The 14653-nt window shown below is 44.7% G+C and overlaps 1 protein-coding gene across 1 annotated transcript; it reads right to left on the bottom strand.

Moving 5' to 3' along the window:
* Positions 1-252: 252 nt before the first annotated feature.
* B3GALT9 (beta-1,3-galactosyltransferase 9) lies at positions 253-4744 on the bottom strand. The gene is made up of 2 exons (XM_028715773.2): positions 4739-4744; positions 253-1605 (listed from the first exon to the last, which is right to left on the bottom strand). Exons 1-2 carry the CDS (start codon positions 4742-4744, stop codon positions 496-498), a joined length of 1116 nt encoding a protein of 371 aa, XP_028571606.2. The 3' UTR covers positions 253-495.
* Positions 4745-14653: the final 9909 nt, after the last annotated feature.

Raw genomic sequence — 14653 nt, 5'->3', positions numbered from 1 at the left:
CTGTTACCCTAACTTACTTGAAAAGGCTAATAAGTGTTGGATTGGTCTATCCTTTGATCACTGATATTGGAACATGGAAGGGAGGAGAGGTGATGAGCTCCTGACTATTCAGTGTTTGGGTGGGTAAAATCATCTATCTATACATGTCCAAGGAATACTGTGGGAACTGGTTGCTGCCATGCCTGGCTGTCACATTACCATCCACACCATGCACGGATTCATCATTTAAAGAATTTGCATCCACTCGTGGAGTGGACTAGTTCACATGACCTTGTGACTCCTGCTCAGGTTCTGTGAGTGTTCATCATCTATACTCTTCTGCTGTGTGCATGTTTTAAATGGGAAGTTCAGAATAGAGAAAAACTTACACAAAGCACAAGTAGTCAGTGGAACTCCTTGCAACAGGATGCTGTCCATGGCTCCTAGCATAAATGGTTCAGCAGAGAAAATCCATGGTTAAAATCACACATTGGAATGTGAGTTTTTTGGGTCAGTTTAATCAGCAAGATGGAGAGCCTCGTTCTGTAAGGCATCAACACTTAGGTGTTTAAATCCATCCAGGTATGTCATGACTTTGCAGGATACCAACCCATAATAAGTTTCTAGTACAGTGCAGTCCTTACTGTTGCTGATCTCGTCCCATTCTTGGAGCAGCTGGGTACCTCTTGCTGTGGAGGAGGTGAAAATGAACTTGTAGCAGCAGCGGTTGTAGCGGATGTGCTTTTTCCCAGAAAATCGAGAACTGTGAGCAGGCACCACACCAGCTGCTTTGCTGCAGAGTCCCACAAAGGCACCAGGAGGCAGTGAAAGAGGAACTTCTCCAGAGGTTACGTAGATCTTCCGAGCCACATCCTGTGAGATAACAAACGCAGTCGCACTGCAGTAGTCGGGATAATATTTTTCTGGGTATTTTTGTTGGGAGACAAAGCCATGACTTTGAGGGTCTCTGTTGGGTTTCTCTTGATGAACCAGCCTCCCAAGGTAAATGTCTTCGGGATGGGTTCTTAAGTTGAGCAAGTACTCAACCAAACTTGGGAGGTTGATGAACATCTCCTCATCTGCTTTGAGAATGAACCGGGCCCTGGAGCAGAATGTTATGGCCCACTCCACAGCCATCAGTGTCTTCAGTGTCTGGTTCTCTACAGAGTCCAGGAAGGAGCCTTGAATGAGGTCCTGATGCTTCTCCATCTCCTGGACTACCTCCAGCTGGGTGCCTTCTGAAGAGGGCTTCCCTAACACAAACAAAACGAGAGTACCATAACCCCTGACGTGTGTCTGGTTGGCCCATGTTTCTCTAATGGTGTTGCGCCTTGACAAGTTTTCAGGGCTGCCAAAGACTAGGACAAGGAGGAAGATCTCTTGGTTGGAGCAGGCCTCTGATCTGCTAGCTACATAAGCCTTGGAGATATTGGCCTTCAAGGGGGTCATATCCAGCTTCCGTGCTCTCTCCCTGGCTTCAAGGACCTTCATGTCTGTGTAGGTGGTGGGGAGTGCTCGCAAGAAGTATTCTTCCACGAGATCAGCTCCGAAGAACAAAATGTGGAAAAGAACAATATTAAAAAGAATGAAGCACCACTGGTGGGTCCTTAGCCGGCAGAAGATTAGCTGCAGGGCAAAAAAGAGAAGAGGTTTAGTGTCTGCTTCCTCTTCAAGAGTGTGTGGTGCAATGATTCTTCCACCACCACCACCACAATAATAATAATAATAATAATAATAATAATAATAATAATAATAATAGATTTATTATTTATACCCCGCCCATCTGGCTGGGTTTCCCCAGCCACTCTGGGTGGCTTCCAACAAAATATTAAAAATACATTAAAACATCAGTTACAGATAGGTAGCCGTGTTGGTCTGCCATAGTCAAAACAAAACAAAATTCCTTCCAGTAGCACCTTAAAGACCAACTAAGTTAGTTCTTGGTATGAGCTTTCGTGTGCATGCACACTTCTTCAGATACACTGAAACATCAGTCTTACATTAAACATACATTAAAACATCAGTCATTCAAAACTTCCCTAAACTTCAGATGTCTTCTAAAAGTCTGGTAGTTGTTTATCTCTTTGACACCTGCTGGGAGGGCGTTCCACAGGGTGGGTGCCACTACCGAGAAGGCCCTCTGCCTGGTTCCCTGGAACTTGGCTTCTCACAGCAAGGGAACCGCCAGAAGGCCCTCAGCGCTGGACCTCAGTGTCTGGGCTGAACAATGCAGGTGGAGATGCTCCTTCAGGTATATTGGGCTGAGGCCGTTTAGGGCTTTAAAGGTCAGCACCAACACTTTGAATTGTGCTCGGAAACATACTCATACTCAACCAACTCGCATCCTGCAACCTTCTGGAATCCTCTCCCCCGGGAGGCTCACTTGTTGGCCTTTGGCTAATCTATGGCTTCTTAAACAGTGTGTATTTGTGGTTTTTATTACTGTGTTAAGTATTTTTATATAGTAAACCATCCTGTGATCCTTGGCTGAAGGGTGGTATAGAAAGTTAATTAATAATAATAATAATAATAATACCACCTCCTCTCATAGTTGTATATGGACTACTTCCTTCTTCTGTGATCCTATATGAGTGCCTAAGATTACCAGACACGTTTTATATTTTGCATCATTCTTATTTTCACATGCATACTAAAGCCATGTGCTTTTACCCTCTTTTGGGAGGAGAGTGGTAGGTTTTAAAAACATACAGATTTTTTTTTAAAAAAAACTATTGGGTTTCTTTGTTGTAACAATTTGAAAATACAGTTATCCAAATTTTATATTTTACAATCCCCATCCTCCCACTGACTTCCCTCATCTTCCCTTTCTGGTTTATTACATTACTTGTTATCTTCTGCATGTTAAATAACTATACATGTTGTTGCGCTGTCTTTCTTCATATTCTACTTAAATAAAGTTGTGAATGTTAGTCCTAGTGTGAATTTATGCTAATATGCACATTTTTGCAAAGCAATCTCCAATATACTGAGTTGTTCTCAGTGCTCTTTTTCTAGGAAAAAAAGTGCTGGAACTCACTGTGAACACCTCCCTTGTTCTCTCAGAATGCCAATGCTACTTGAGAGATGCCAGAACTGAGTTCCAGCTGAGAAAAAAGCCCTGGTTGTAATATGCTATTTCTACTCACTAATGTCCATTACTTTCAATGAGTCTATTCTAAGTTTGGCCCATTAATTTCAATGGGTCTCCTCTGAGTATAACTTAGATACAACCCAATGTATCTCTGTACGCAATTTTCACTAATATATGCATTATCAGGCATATATTTCGTTTTGTGCAGGGGTTCCATTCTGGACTCCTATGCATGTCCATGGAGTCTGCATAAGCCTCCCCTCATTCAATCCCTTTTCATGACATTTGGGGGCTACACCTGGGTTTGGTGTGCATGTATGTGATCACACTTAAATGGGGAGTTGCCTGTATATGCATTTTTGTACTTGGCTGGAGAACTGCATTTCAAAAACTGGAGAAATGTGAATGTCAATAGATGGTTCTGTTTTTGTTCACATACTGTTTCAGAAAGTGAAAATTAGGTAGGCTTGCCTTTAAATGCAAACCAAATCTAATTTCTCCCCCTTTCACTAATCTGCAGTATCATTCCAGAAGCCAGGATGGATAGCCCTGGAAGAAATGATGTGTCCTCAACTCTTGCCCCCACCAATTACAGTAGTTAAAAGTTTTCAGTGCAATCCTGTATCTATACTTAAAAGTAAGCCCTGTTGGGTTAAGTAAGTGGTCAAATATTCCCGTTCAAGCTGATTACAGATTCAAACAGATGTAACCCTAGTATTCACCCTATATATTTAGGGAAGGGGCAAATTCAGACGTGCAGGGTCCACTTCATGATAGTTACAGCCATGTCCCCTCTAAGATTATACAACTTTCTTATACAATCTTACACAACAACAACAATAATAATTAGGGGTTCATTGCAACAATCATTATACATCATGTGTTTGTCTTTCAGCTCAATCTACTATTTTATGTGTACATACATGGGCAAATGACTGGGTGTGCTCCCAATATCTTCTTTCGGAAATTCCATTGCATGTGCACCCTATTTTCTTGAAATTGAGGTGCCTTGTGTTTTCAGTGTTCCCAGATGCTTAGCTTTGGAACACTCACCCTTTTCTGTTTGTTGGTAGGGTGGCTCTAGGACACTGGAGATTGAGAGCCTTTAGCGATTTTGCTGCAGAAATAATAACAGACCACCAACCCTGTGCAACTGCGAACCACTGGCTGTAGTTCAGTGGTAGAGCACCTGCCTCACATGTGAAAGCTCCTGGGTCCAGCCTCCAGCACAGGACTTGGAAAGGTCCTTGCCTGAAACCCCTGGAAAGCTACTGCCAGTCAACGTGGATCAGCCTTTGCCAACCCTGTGTCCTCCAGATGTTTTATATTACAGCTTCCAGGAGCTACAGTCTCTCTCTCTCTCTCTCTCTCTCTCTCTCTCTCTCTCTGTGTGTGTGTGTGTGTGTGTGTGTGTGTGGACTGATGGGGTTGTATCCCAAGACATCTGGAGGGCAGTGAGTTAGATGGATCCAATGGTCTGACTCAGTAAAAGGCAGTTTCTTAGACTGGTATTTTGCGTAGCAGATCTGCCCTCCATATTGCACAGATGTTGAAGTTAATTTCATGTCTCTCTTCACTTATAAAGTGAGGTTTAACGTTTGGAGCAGTCTTCATGTATGGACATGGTAGTCCAGGGGGCTGCCGATAAAAATATAGTTCAAGACTTACCTGCATGATGCTGGTAGGTTATGCTTGAATCTTCCAAGCCTTGAAGATGGTGTGCAGCTTTGGACAGATAGGCAGTATTTCTGCACTTGAAGCAGTGTTGGGCTTGTAGGTCCAGCTGGATAAAGTTACCTCTGTGTTAACAATCAAGTTCGATTTTCTTTTTTCCATTCAGCTCTGCCTCTGAGCAAAGGACATGTAATTCCAGAGGGTGGTGATTGTATTACAGTGGCATCAAAACGAGCCAATTATCCTTCTGTACTTCATTAATTTCTGACACGAAGAAAAAAAGCGGGGCTGTGCAAATGTGATATTAAAATGTATGAATGACACTTCTTCAAACTATAGTGCCGTTATTGTTGGAGGTACTTTATAAAAATGAATCTCAAATATGCTTTCTTGGGTAGAATACAAAGGACTTCATTTAAGCAGAACTTCATGTGTAAGTTTTTTTAACAACACATATAAAGTATTTATTTTTGTTAATGGGATTTCTTCAATGAGTCACGTAGGACCGTAGAATTGTAGAGTTGGAAATGACCACAAGGGTCATCTAGTCCAGTGTTTCCCAACCTTTGGCCTCCAGCTGTTTTTGAACTACAATTCCCATCATCCCTGACCACTGGTCTTGCTAGCTAGGGATGATGGGAGTTGTAGTCCAAAAACAGCTGGAGGCCCAAGGTTGGGAAACACTGATCTAGTCCAACCCCCTGCAATACAGGAACAACAGCTATAGAATCCCTGACAGATGGCTATCCAACTTCAGCTTAAAAATCTCCAATGAAGGAGAGTCGACCACCTTCCAGGGGAGTCCATTCCACTACTGAACAGCTCCTAACACCATAAAGTTCTTCCTAAGGTTTAGTCGCAGTCTCATTTCTTGTCATTTGAATCCATTGGTTCGAGTACTACACTCTAGAGCAGCAGAAAACGAGCTTGCTCCATCTTCTGTGTGACAGCCCTTCATTTATTTTAAGACAGCTATCCTATGACTTCTCAGTATTCTCTTCTCCAGCCTAAACATACCCAACTCTGTCAACCATTCCTCATGATGCACCTCTAGAACTATGATCAAATATCAAAATACCAATCTACCAGAAATTCCTGCTGTGGCTGAACCAGTGCAAATGCATTATATGGGACCAGGAAGACTTGGGTTCAAAACCTCACTTGGACCATAAAGATTCCTGAATAACCTAGGGGTGAGTGCCCTCTCTTAGTCTCACCTTGCAATTCAGGATTGTTGTGAGAATAAAGGGGAGAGGGGATATTGTAATTGCCCTGAACTCCTTGCAGCCAAGATGAAATAAAAATGTAATGCAACCTTATAACATACATAGAAACATTTATTTACTGAACAAAATTAATACATTTTATTAATGTATTTTATTTATTTAATTAGTACACCAATCAATTGCAGTAAAACCTCTAAGTGGTTTATAGTGTAGGATTGCTATAGCAGAGGATGCAAGAAAGCTGCCTCATATTGATGTAGGCTAATGGTACATCTAGCTCAATATTGTCTACATTGACTGGCAGTGCCTCTCTAGGATGTCAGGCAGGGGGGTGCCTGGGATTCAACCTGGGACCTTCTACATTCAGGGCAGATGACCTACTGCTAAGCCATTTAACAACTTGCCTACTAATGGGAGAAGGATCATAGTTCAGTGGTAGAGCATCTCCTTTGCATGCAGAAGGACCCAGCTTCCATCTTGAGAATCTCCAGGAAAGAGTAGGAGAGATCCCTGAAGTCCTGGAGAGCCACTGCCATTCAGTTTAGGGAATGCTGAGCTAGGTGGACCAATAGACCAGTGGTCTGACCCTGCATAAGGCAGCTTCCTCTATTCCTAACTATTGGCAACCAAGAATGATATGCAGCAGAGTAAACCAGTTGGTGGTGGAGGAGGACCAGGTCGCTCCACACTCCTCCGTCAGTCTGCTTGGCTTCTGCGGTAGATGCAGTGGATGGGAAAGGTTATCAAAAACCCATTAGGCTAGTAGATTTCAAACAGATTGCTCCATGACTCCTCCATCAGCCTGTTTGGTAGAAGGCCTTTTAAAGAGGCTAAAGGTAAAGTTAAAGGGACCCCTGACCATTATGTCCAGTCGCGAATGACTCTGGGGTTGCAGAGCTCATCTCGCTTTATGGAGGAGGAAGAGGAGTGTGGGGGGAGCGCACAACCCCTGGAAACACGATCCCAGTGGGGTGCCATCGCAGCTGCCCCCCATGCCCCCGCAGGCAGTGCCCCCCGCCCCCAGGGCGGCATGCCCCCCCGCCTGCTCTCTCCCCCCCCCCCCCGGTGCCGGAGCATGAAGCCCCGCCACTGGGTACAACCTCTCTCTTGCTGCCATTTTGTCAACATGAGCAATGTCAGTTTTATCTTGCAATGATCACTTCCAGAACAAATTAGGGGGAACAATAATATCTCCTGGATAGCTCAGGCAGTAGAGCATGGGACTCTTCATCTCAGGGTTGTGGGTTCAACCTCCACAAGATTTCTGCATTGCAGGGGTTGGACTTGATGACCCTTGTGGTCCCTTCCAACTTTAAAATTCCATTATTCTATACTGCAAAACAGGAGGATGAGTTTAAAAAAAAGAAAAGAGGATTTTAGCTTGTGATGCACAGTGGGGTCCAGCAGAGGTCAGTGTTTCATTGCAGAGCAGAGATGTGAATTAATTTGGTAAAGTTAGGCTATGTATCTCAGTACCTGCACACACACGAAATTACCGTACTTTTCCATGTATAACACAGGTGTCAAACACAAGGCCCGCGGGCCGAATCCGGCCCGCCAGACCTCATCATGTGGCCCGTGTAGCCGCCGCCGGCCGCCAGCCTTCACCTTTTATTCTCGCTTTTTTTTTTTACACAAGAAAGCCGCCTCTTCAGTGCATGCACAGCAGCCTACAAGCCAGAGAACGTCTGCCCTCTAGCAGCGCCGGCCGTTCTACACAGGAAACCTCCACTTTACATGCAAGATACAGATACAACCGGCCCTTTGAGGGTGACCAAATTGCTCGTACGGCCCCCGATGAATTTGAGTTTGACACCCCTGATGTATAAGACTAGTTTTTTTTACTTCAAAGTAAGGTTAAAAGTCTTATACATGGATAGTACATATATGCCCATTTTCTAAATTTGGGGTCCCCAAAAGTAGGGGGCATCTTATACATGGGGGCATCTTATACACGGAAAAATACAGTAGCACTACGGGTTTATCCAAATAGCATCACCTCCTATAATTCAATTAGAAGGTGCAATCGACTGGGGATTTCTCTTTCATAGAATCTTAGAGTTGGAAAGGACCCCAAAGGTCCTCTATTCCAACCCCTTGCAATGCAGGAATCTCAGCTAAAGCATCCATGGCAGATGGCCATCTACCTGCTGCTTAAAAACCTCCATTGAAGCAGAGTTCACAGTCTCCCAAGAGAGTCTGTTCCACTGCTGAACAGCTCTTACTGTCAGAAAGTTTTTCCGAATGTTTAGTCGGACTCTCATTTCTTGACGCTTGCAGCCTTTACAAGCTTCTTTGGAGGAAAAAAAAGCTTTATTCAGTAAATATTTTTATTATTATTTTAAAAATCAAGGCTTATTGTATCTTAGCAGCCAAAACTCCAACTATTACTGAGAGAGAGAAAAAACAGAAACTGAGAGAAACCAAAACCAACCAATTCGCCCATCTCTGATGTAGAATCTACACACATATAAAAAAAAAACGCTGTGAAAATGCTTTTTAAAAAAACGTTTTGAAAAAATACATTGAATTTTCCATAGATCACTGTCGCCATTTGTGTCACATTTGCATACTGCACTTTAAACGTTTTATTTGCAGCTTGTGTAGCTGAGTATGATTTATATCAGCCTCCTCCTGCTTGTACTAATTAGGGTCCCCCCCCTTTTGCAAATGCAACTCAAAGCAATTAACAATACATATAACAATACAAAAACGAAACAGAGAAAAAATATAAAACTCCACATTTTTAAAAGGACTAAAACATCCCATCCACTGAAGGAGGCTGCAGATCATTCAGAGCTAAAGGACTGGTGGGAAAGTAATGTTTTTGCCTGGAGCCTAAAGGTAGGTAATGATGGTGCCAGGTGAGCCTCCCTGGGGAGAGCACTTCACAAGAAGGGAGCCACCGCAGAAAAGGCCCATTCTTGTGTTGCCACTCTCTGGACCTCCTGTGGGGTACGCACCCGGAGGAGAGCCTCAAATGACTTACAGCAGAGCTTTCAAACTTTTCATGTTGATGACACACCAGCATTTTTAGACGTGCATCGCGACACAGTATAGTGGTAACCTCTGGTTGCGAACGGGATCCACTCTGGAGGCCAGTTTGCAACATGAAAAGAACACAACCTGCAGCAGCGCGTCTGCACACGCGCGGGTTGCGATTCACTGCTTCTGCGCATGCACGTGATGTCATTTTGCGCTTCTGTGCATGCGCGAGTGGCGAAACCCGGAAGTAACCCTTTCCGGTACTTCCGGGTCACCACGGGACGTAACCTGAAAGAACGTAACATGAAGCGGACGTAACATGAGGTATGACTGTAATTCAGTTTCACTAGCAAACTAACTCCTGGGAGGAGCATGGGGAGTATTTGCGCGACACACCTACACACTGCAGCCAACACACCAGCATATCACAACACACAGTTTGGAAAGCTCTGACTTGCAGGCCTTTGCTGCTGTTCTTGCTGTTATTATTATTACTTGTGGTAATGAATGCCTCTTCTGAGATGGTGACACATGCAACATCAAGCAGCTCTTGAGGGCAGTGTTGCTTCCCCTAGAGGGTGCATTCCCTTTTCAGCCTGAGGGCCACATTAGCCTCTGGGCAACTTTCTGGGGGCCACATGCTATTGGTTGGGAGGGCCAGAGGCAACAGTGGGTGGAGAAGTGGATGTCATTGTTTATTTTTGCACAGTAGACTACTGTCTACACCTGCCACCCACCCCCATCCATTCAGACAAGAAGAGGTCAGGAATACATTCCATCCAGATCCAACTGGATTCAAAGCTAATCTGTTGAAGGTTATGTAGAAACTAGCCTGCTACACAAAGGTAAAATTTGCCTGTTGCTCTGCCCACTTTCGTTTCCGGACCTGCCCACAAATGGCATGTGCTCTGAAAAAGTTCCTCAACCCTGCTCTGTCTTATGCTGAACATGTTGTGATGGCCACTGAGAGGTGCAAGTGACAGTTGTTGTGACAAACCCCCATCTAAGTTCCCCGATTAGAATAAGAGGATTGGTGATCGTGCCAAGAATGCAATGTTCTTACGGAATGTGGAAGGGATCTCTTTCCTCACAGGTGCAAAAACCAGCCTGGCGCGAGCCGACGCCTCAGCGATTTGAACTTTCCAACAGCTGCTCTTGTGTCTCTCTGGACAGCTCAACTTGCCTCCCCTATTGCCTCAGCCTGTTCTGTGCACTGCCAAGTGGAGGCTGTGATTGCAATGGCCACTGATGTGCTAACCAGTTTGGAATACCTACAACATGAGAGACTGGTGTTCACAGATGGCAGCGTGCCTTATGAGTCGCTAGGCTGATTTCAGTTCTTCCGATGTGATGGAGATTCTTTCTCGGCCTCCGTGCTTCTAAGTATCACATCTAATAGTTATAATTTAATTACTACAAATGCCAATTGTTGCAAGTAATGCAGAGGTGGGAAGCCTCCAACCCATGGGGCAATCTTGACCCACCAGAGGTTTTGATTTGGCCCACAGGGCCATTTTTTCCTTAAACCTCACCCATCTGCTAATAAGGTGGCATTAGCCCAATAGGTAGATGTGGGTTGGTTCATCTACATGCCCTAGTTCCCTGCATGTGTAGGACTGAACTGACCTGGTGTGGGGAGTTCAGTACTGCTCAGTTGGAGGTCATAAGGGAATAATCTGCAGAGAATTCCCTCCTACATCTGAACCCTGTACAACGTGGGGAGTTCAATCTCTCTTGCTCGCTACCTTTGCTGCTTTTGCTGGTGTGCGTATCTGCCTGCCTGCCTGCCAATGACCCAAGCACCTGTCTCAGTTGGCCTGTCGGGTGGGGAGGAGGTAAAGATCTTGGCTGCTGGGCCATAAAGGTTCCAGACCCCCGGAATAAAGCAAAGTGAACCTGGTTGAAGCTGAGGAAATGCAAAAGGGAGAAGATGGTGAGGGGAAAGTATTAGAAAAAGAATTTGGTCTCTCTGATATGGAAATGTGCTGAACTAGGGATTCGAAAAATGAACAATTGAGAGACTAATCTGACAGATTTGTCTATTTCTCCTTTGACCTGATATATCTCCACACTGAGGGCCATACTCTGTAAACCTGGGCACTGCACCACTGTCAGCCTAATCTACCTTGCTGTGAAGATAAAGTCTATAGAGGCATGCCATCTTGGGCTCCTTGAAAGAAAAGTGGATATAATTGTAGTAAAGGGACCCCTGACCGTTAGGTCCAGGCGTGGCCGACTCTGGGGTTGTGGCGCTCATCTCCCTTTATTGGCCGAGGGAGCCAGCATACAGCTTCTGGGTCATGTGGCCAGCATGACTAAGCCGCTGCTGGCGAACCAGAGCAGCGCACGGAAACGCCGTTTACCTTCCCGCCGGAGCGGTACCTATTTATCTACTTGCACTTTGACGTGCTTTCGAATTGCTAGGTTGGCAGGAGCAGGGACCGAGCAACGGGATTCGAACCACCGACCTTCTGATCGGCAAGTCCTAAGCTCTGTGGTTTAACCCACAGCGCCACCCACATCCCTCATAATTGTAATACTGTAGCTTAATTTTTGAAGCTATGTTTCTTATCATATATAGTTTCAACATGACTAATTGTAAACTGCCTTGTGGGCCTTTGGGCCTGAAGGTGGGGGATAAATGGTACAATAAAGTCCATATTTTATGAGTGAAAGCATTCTTGAGTGTTCAAGGCTGCAATCCTAACCCCACTTACCTGGGAGTAAGCCCCAAATGAGGTACTGCCAAACTAGCTCCAGTCTAACCTCAGCCCGTGCCCCCCCGCTTCCCTTCTTACCTAAATCCATTACTGGGGTGGCAATACTGTCAGCTTCACCCTTTTCCTTATTTTCAGTGTTGCCCAAGTAGAATTCAACAGAGAGGAGAATGGGTGTGTGTGTGTGTGAAACTAGAATTAGTTGGCTCTCCATGTCATTGGCTCTGGCGTCACCTGCTGTTGAGCTGCTTGCCTTCCATCCCAATGGGCACCAGCCATCACTGCCCCCACTGGATTCAACAGGACTTAACAGTGTGGTGCAGTGGTTAAAGTGGCTGACCTTGGGCCAGCCACTGCCTCTTAGCCTAAGCTACTGCACAGGGTTGTTGAGGGGGTTAAATGAGGAAGGAGAGAAAACAATGCGGAGAAAAAGGTGTGATATAAATTCAATAAATACTCAGAGTAACATGGTTAGGATTGTGCTTGAAGGAAATTAAATGAAACAGCAGCAACTGAGGTCTGCTTTGCATTGACCAGCGCCATAGCAGTATGAGGAGGAGATGAGGTGATGCCTCAGCTCAGGGAGGTCAATTGCACGCCCTTCTTGCAGACATTGAAACCGAAACTAAACTCCACAAGAGAGTTAGGTTGCCATGGCAATGGGATTACTGCCTAATCGGGTCACCTTCTTATAGAGAGATTCTCTCCTAATTCAGTTACTGGACTTCAAAGGGTTGCGTCGTCTCTGCCCTTGGATGTATTACAACAAGGTCCTTTAAGTGGTTATTTCAAGCTGCTGGTGTGTCTCAGCGGATGCTCTGCCTCTGATTCTTACTTTGTGGAAATTCTTACTTGGCCTCATATTGAGGCCAAGATGTGAGGTGTTTCTTCCCACTTTGCAATTTTCATCCACCCCCCCATCCTCAATGAGAAAAGAGAACAAGTGAGGAGGTAGTGTTGGGAGAGGGAATATATATATATATATATATATATATATATATATATATATGTGTGTGTGTGTGTGTGTGTGTGTGTGTGTATATATATATATATATATATATATATATATATTTGTATAAAGTTGTTTTAAACTCTTTTTTAATGCTGTGTTTTAATGTTATAGTGTTAGAACTCTCCCTGGGACCTTAGAATGAGGGGTGGGGGTGAATTGCAGGTAATTAATTAATTATTAATTAATTAATAGTAGTGATGGTAATGGTGATGATAACAGCAAAAAAATAATAATAATGTAGAATTTTGGTGGGGGATTGATCTAGGTGCAATCATCACCTGACAGCTCCAGGAGGATCCACCAGTGCTTGTACCACATTGGAGAGTCTCCTACCTAGACGCACATTTTAAGTCACCACAATACTCTGCTACGACATGGCCTAGGGCCCTCCAGAGAAGTTTAAAAATGGCAGCTCTTAAGCCACCCTTCTGTGGCTGCTTCCATTGCCATGCAAAAAGCCTGAGGCATACATGACAGCATGGCAGCCAGTGTGGTGTAGTGGTTAGCAGCGGTAGTCTCGTAATCTGGTGAACCGGGTTCACGTCTCTGCTCCTCCACATGCAGCTGCTGGGTGACCTTGGCCTAGTCACACTTCTCTGAAGCCTCTCAGCCCCACTCACCTCACAGAGTGTTTGTTGAGGGGGAGGAAGGGAAAGGAGAATGTTAGCCATTTTGTGACTCCTTCGGGTAGTGATAAAGCAGGATATCAAATCCAAACTCCTCCTCCTCCTCCTCCTCCTCTTCTTCTTCTTCTTCTTCTTCTTCTTCTTCTTCTTCTTCTTCTCCTCCTCCTCCTCCTCCTCCTCCTCCTCCTCCTCCTCCTCCTCCTCAAACCTGGGGTCAGCCCTGGGTGAAATACAACCTTTTCAGGACAAGGATCCTGGGCAAACACATATTTTGGAACCAACTTCTTAACATCTTCCTATATACATACAAATGTAAGCCTGTTGTCACGTGCTGCAGTTTGTGTGACTGCCAACAGGTGACACTGTAGAATACAGCACAATGACAAACTTACTGGTAAGGTCTAAGCGGGGGGTGGGGGTGGGGGGTGAGCAATGTGTATAAATATTTCACTTATATTCATAGGGCAAGTAGCGCTGCAGGTGTGGCTCACTTTTGCTCAGGCCGTGGCCCAGTATGCTTTGAACTGAAATAGTTCTTAGAAATGTTTATAACAGTAACTGTTTTTAGATGCTTTTAACTGTAATTCTTTTTTAAATTATTTAATCTTTTTTTTCGTTCTTTTTGCTTTGCTTTGTTTTTATATTATATCTCTCTCTGCCTCTCTGGGTTCTTTGGGGAAGAAGGGGAGGATATATACCGTATTTTTCCGTGTATAAGACTAGGTCCCCCCCCCTTAAAAATAATGTCAAAAACTAGGGGGCGTCTTATACACGGATACATCTCCCCCATTTTCTTAAATCTGAGTCCCCCAAAATAGGGGGCGTCTTATACATGGGGGTGTCTTATAGATGGAAAATACAGCTTATTCAATAAATAAATAATAAAACTAAGGAGGAGAAAACTACCTGTAGTGCTACCTGCACTCCAGGCTGGTTGTAAGTAAGACGGCAGTTAGGTGGGGGCTGCCAGAGGGCAGTTTGAGGTTGGTGGGGCAGTGCCCCATTTCCCCTAATGGACCAGCCTCCACTGTCTGGTCAGCGCCTGGATGGAAAACAGGTTTAGGAAACCTCTGTGTGTGTGTTTGCCAACTTGAGTTCTATTTGGGATTTGGAGGTAATCAGGAAATAAACAGATGATTTTGGCCGTCACTTCCAGACTGGCCACCAAGTCCTGAGCTGGAATAGATAGCTCTGGCTGGATATCAGGTGTCTTGTTATGCTGAGCGAGGCTCATGGCTGGGGATGGGAACAATGGCTTGGGCGGAATTTCACAGAGACACATGGATCGCTGGCCTCTAGCTTGGAGCTATGCCAGGCATTCCTATTTTTGGCTTCTGAGTTTG

Source organism: Podarcis muralis, chromosome Z (assembly GCF_964188315.1).
Source record: "Podarcis muralis chromosome Z, rPodMur119.hap1.1, whole genome shotgun sequence".
Lineage (NCBI taxonomy): Eukaryota > Metazoa > Chordata > Lepidosauria > Squamata > Lacertidae > Podarcis > Podarcis muralis.
This window is presented reverse-complemented; position numbering and strand designations above follow the sequence as displayed.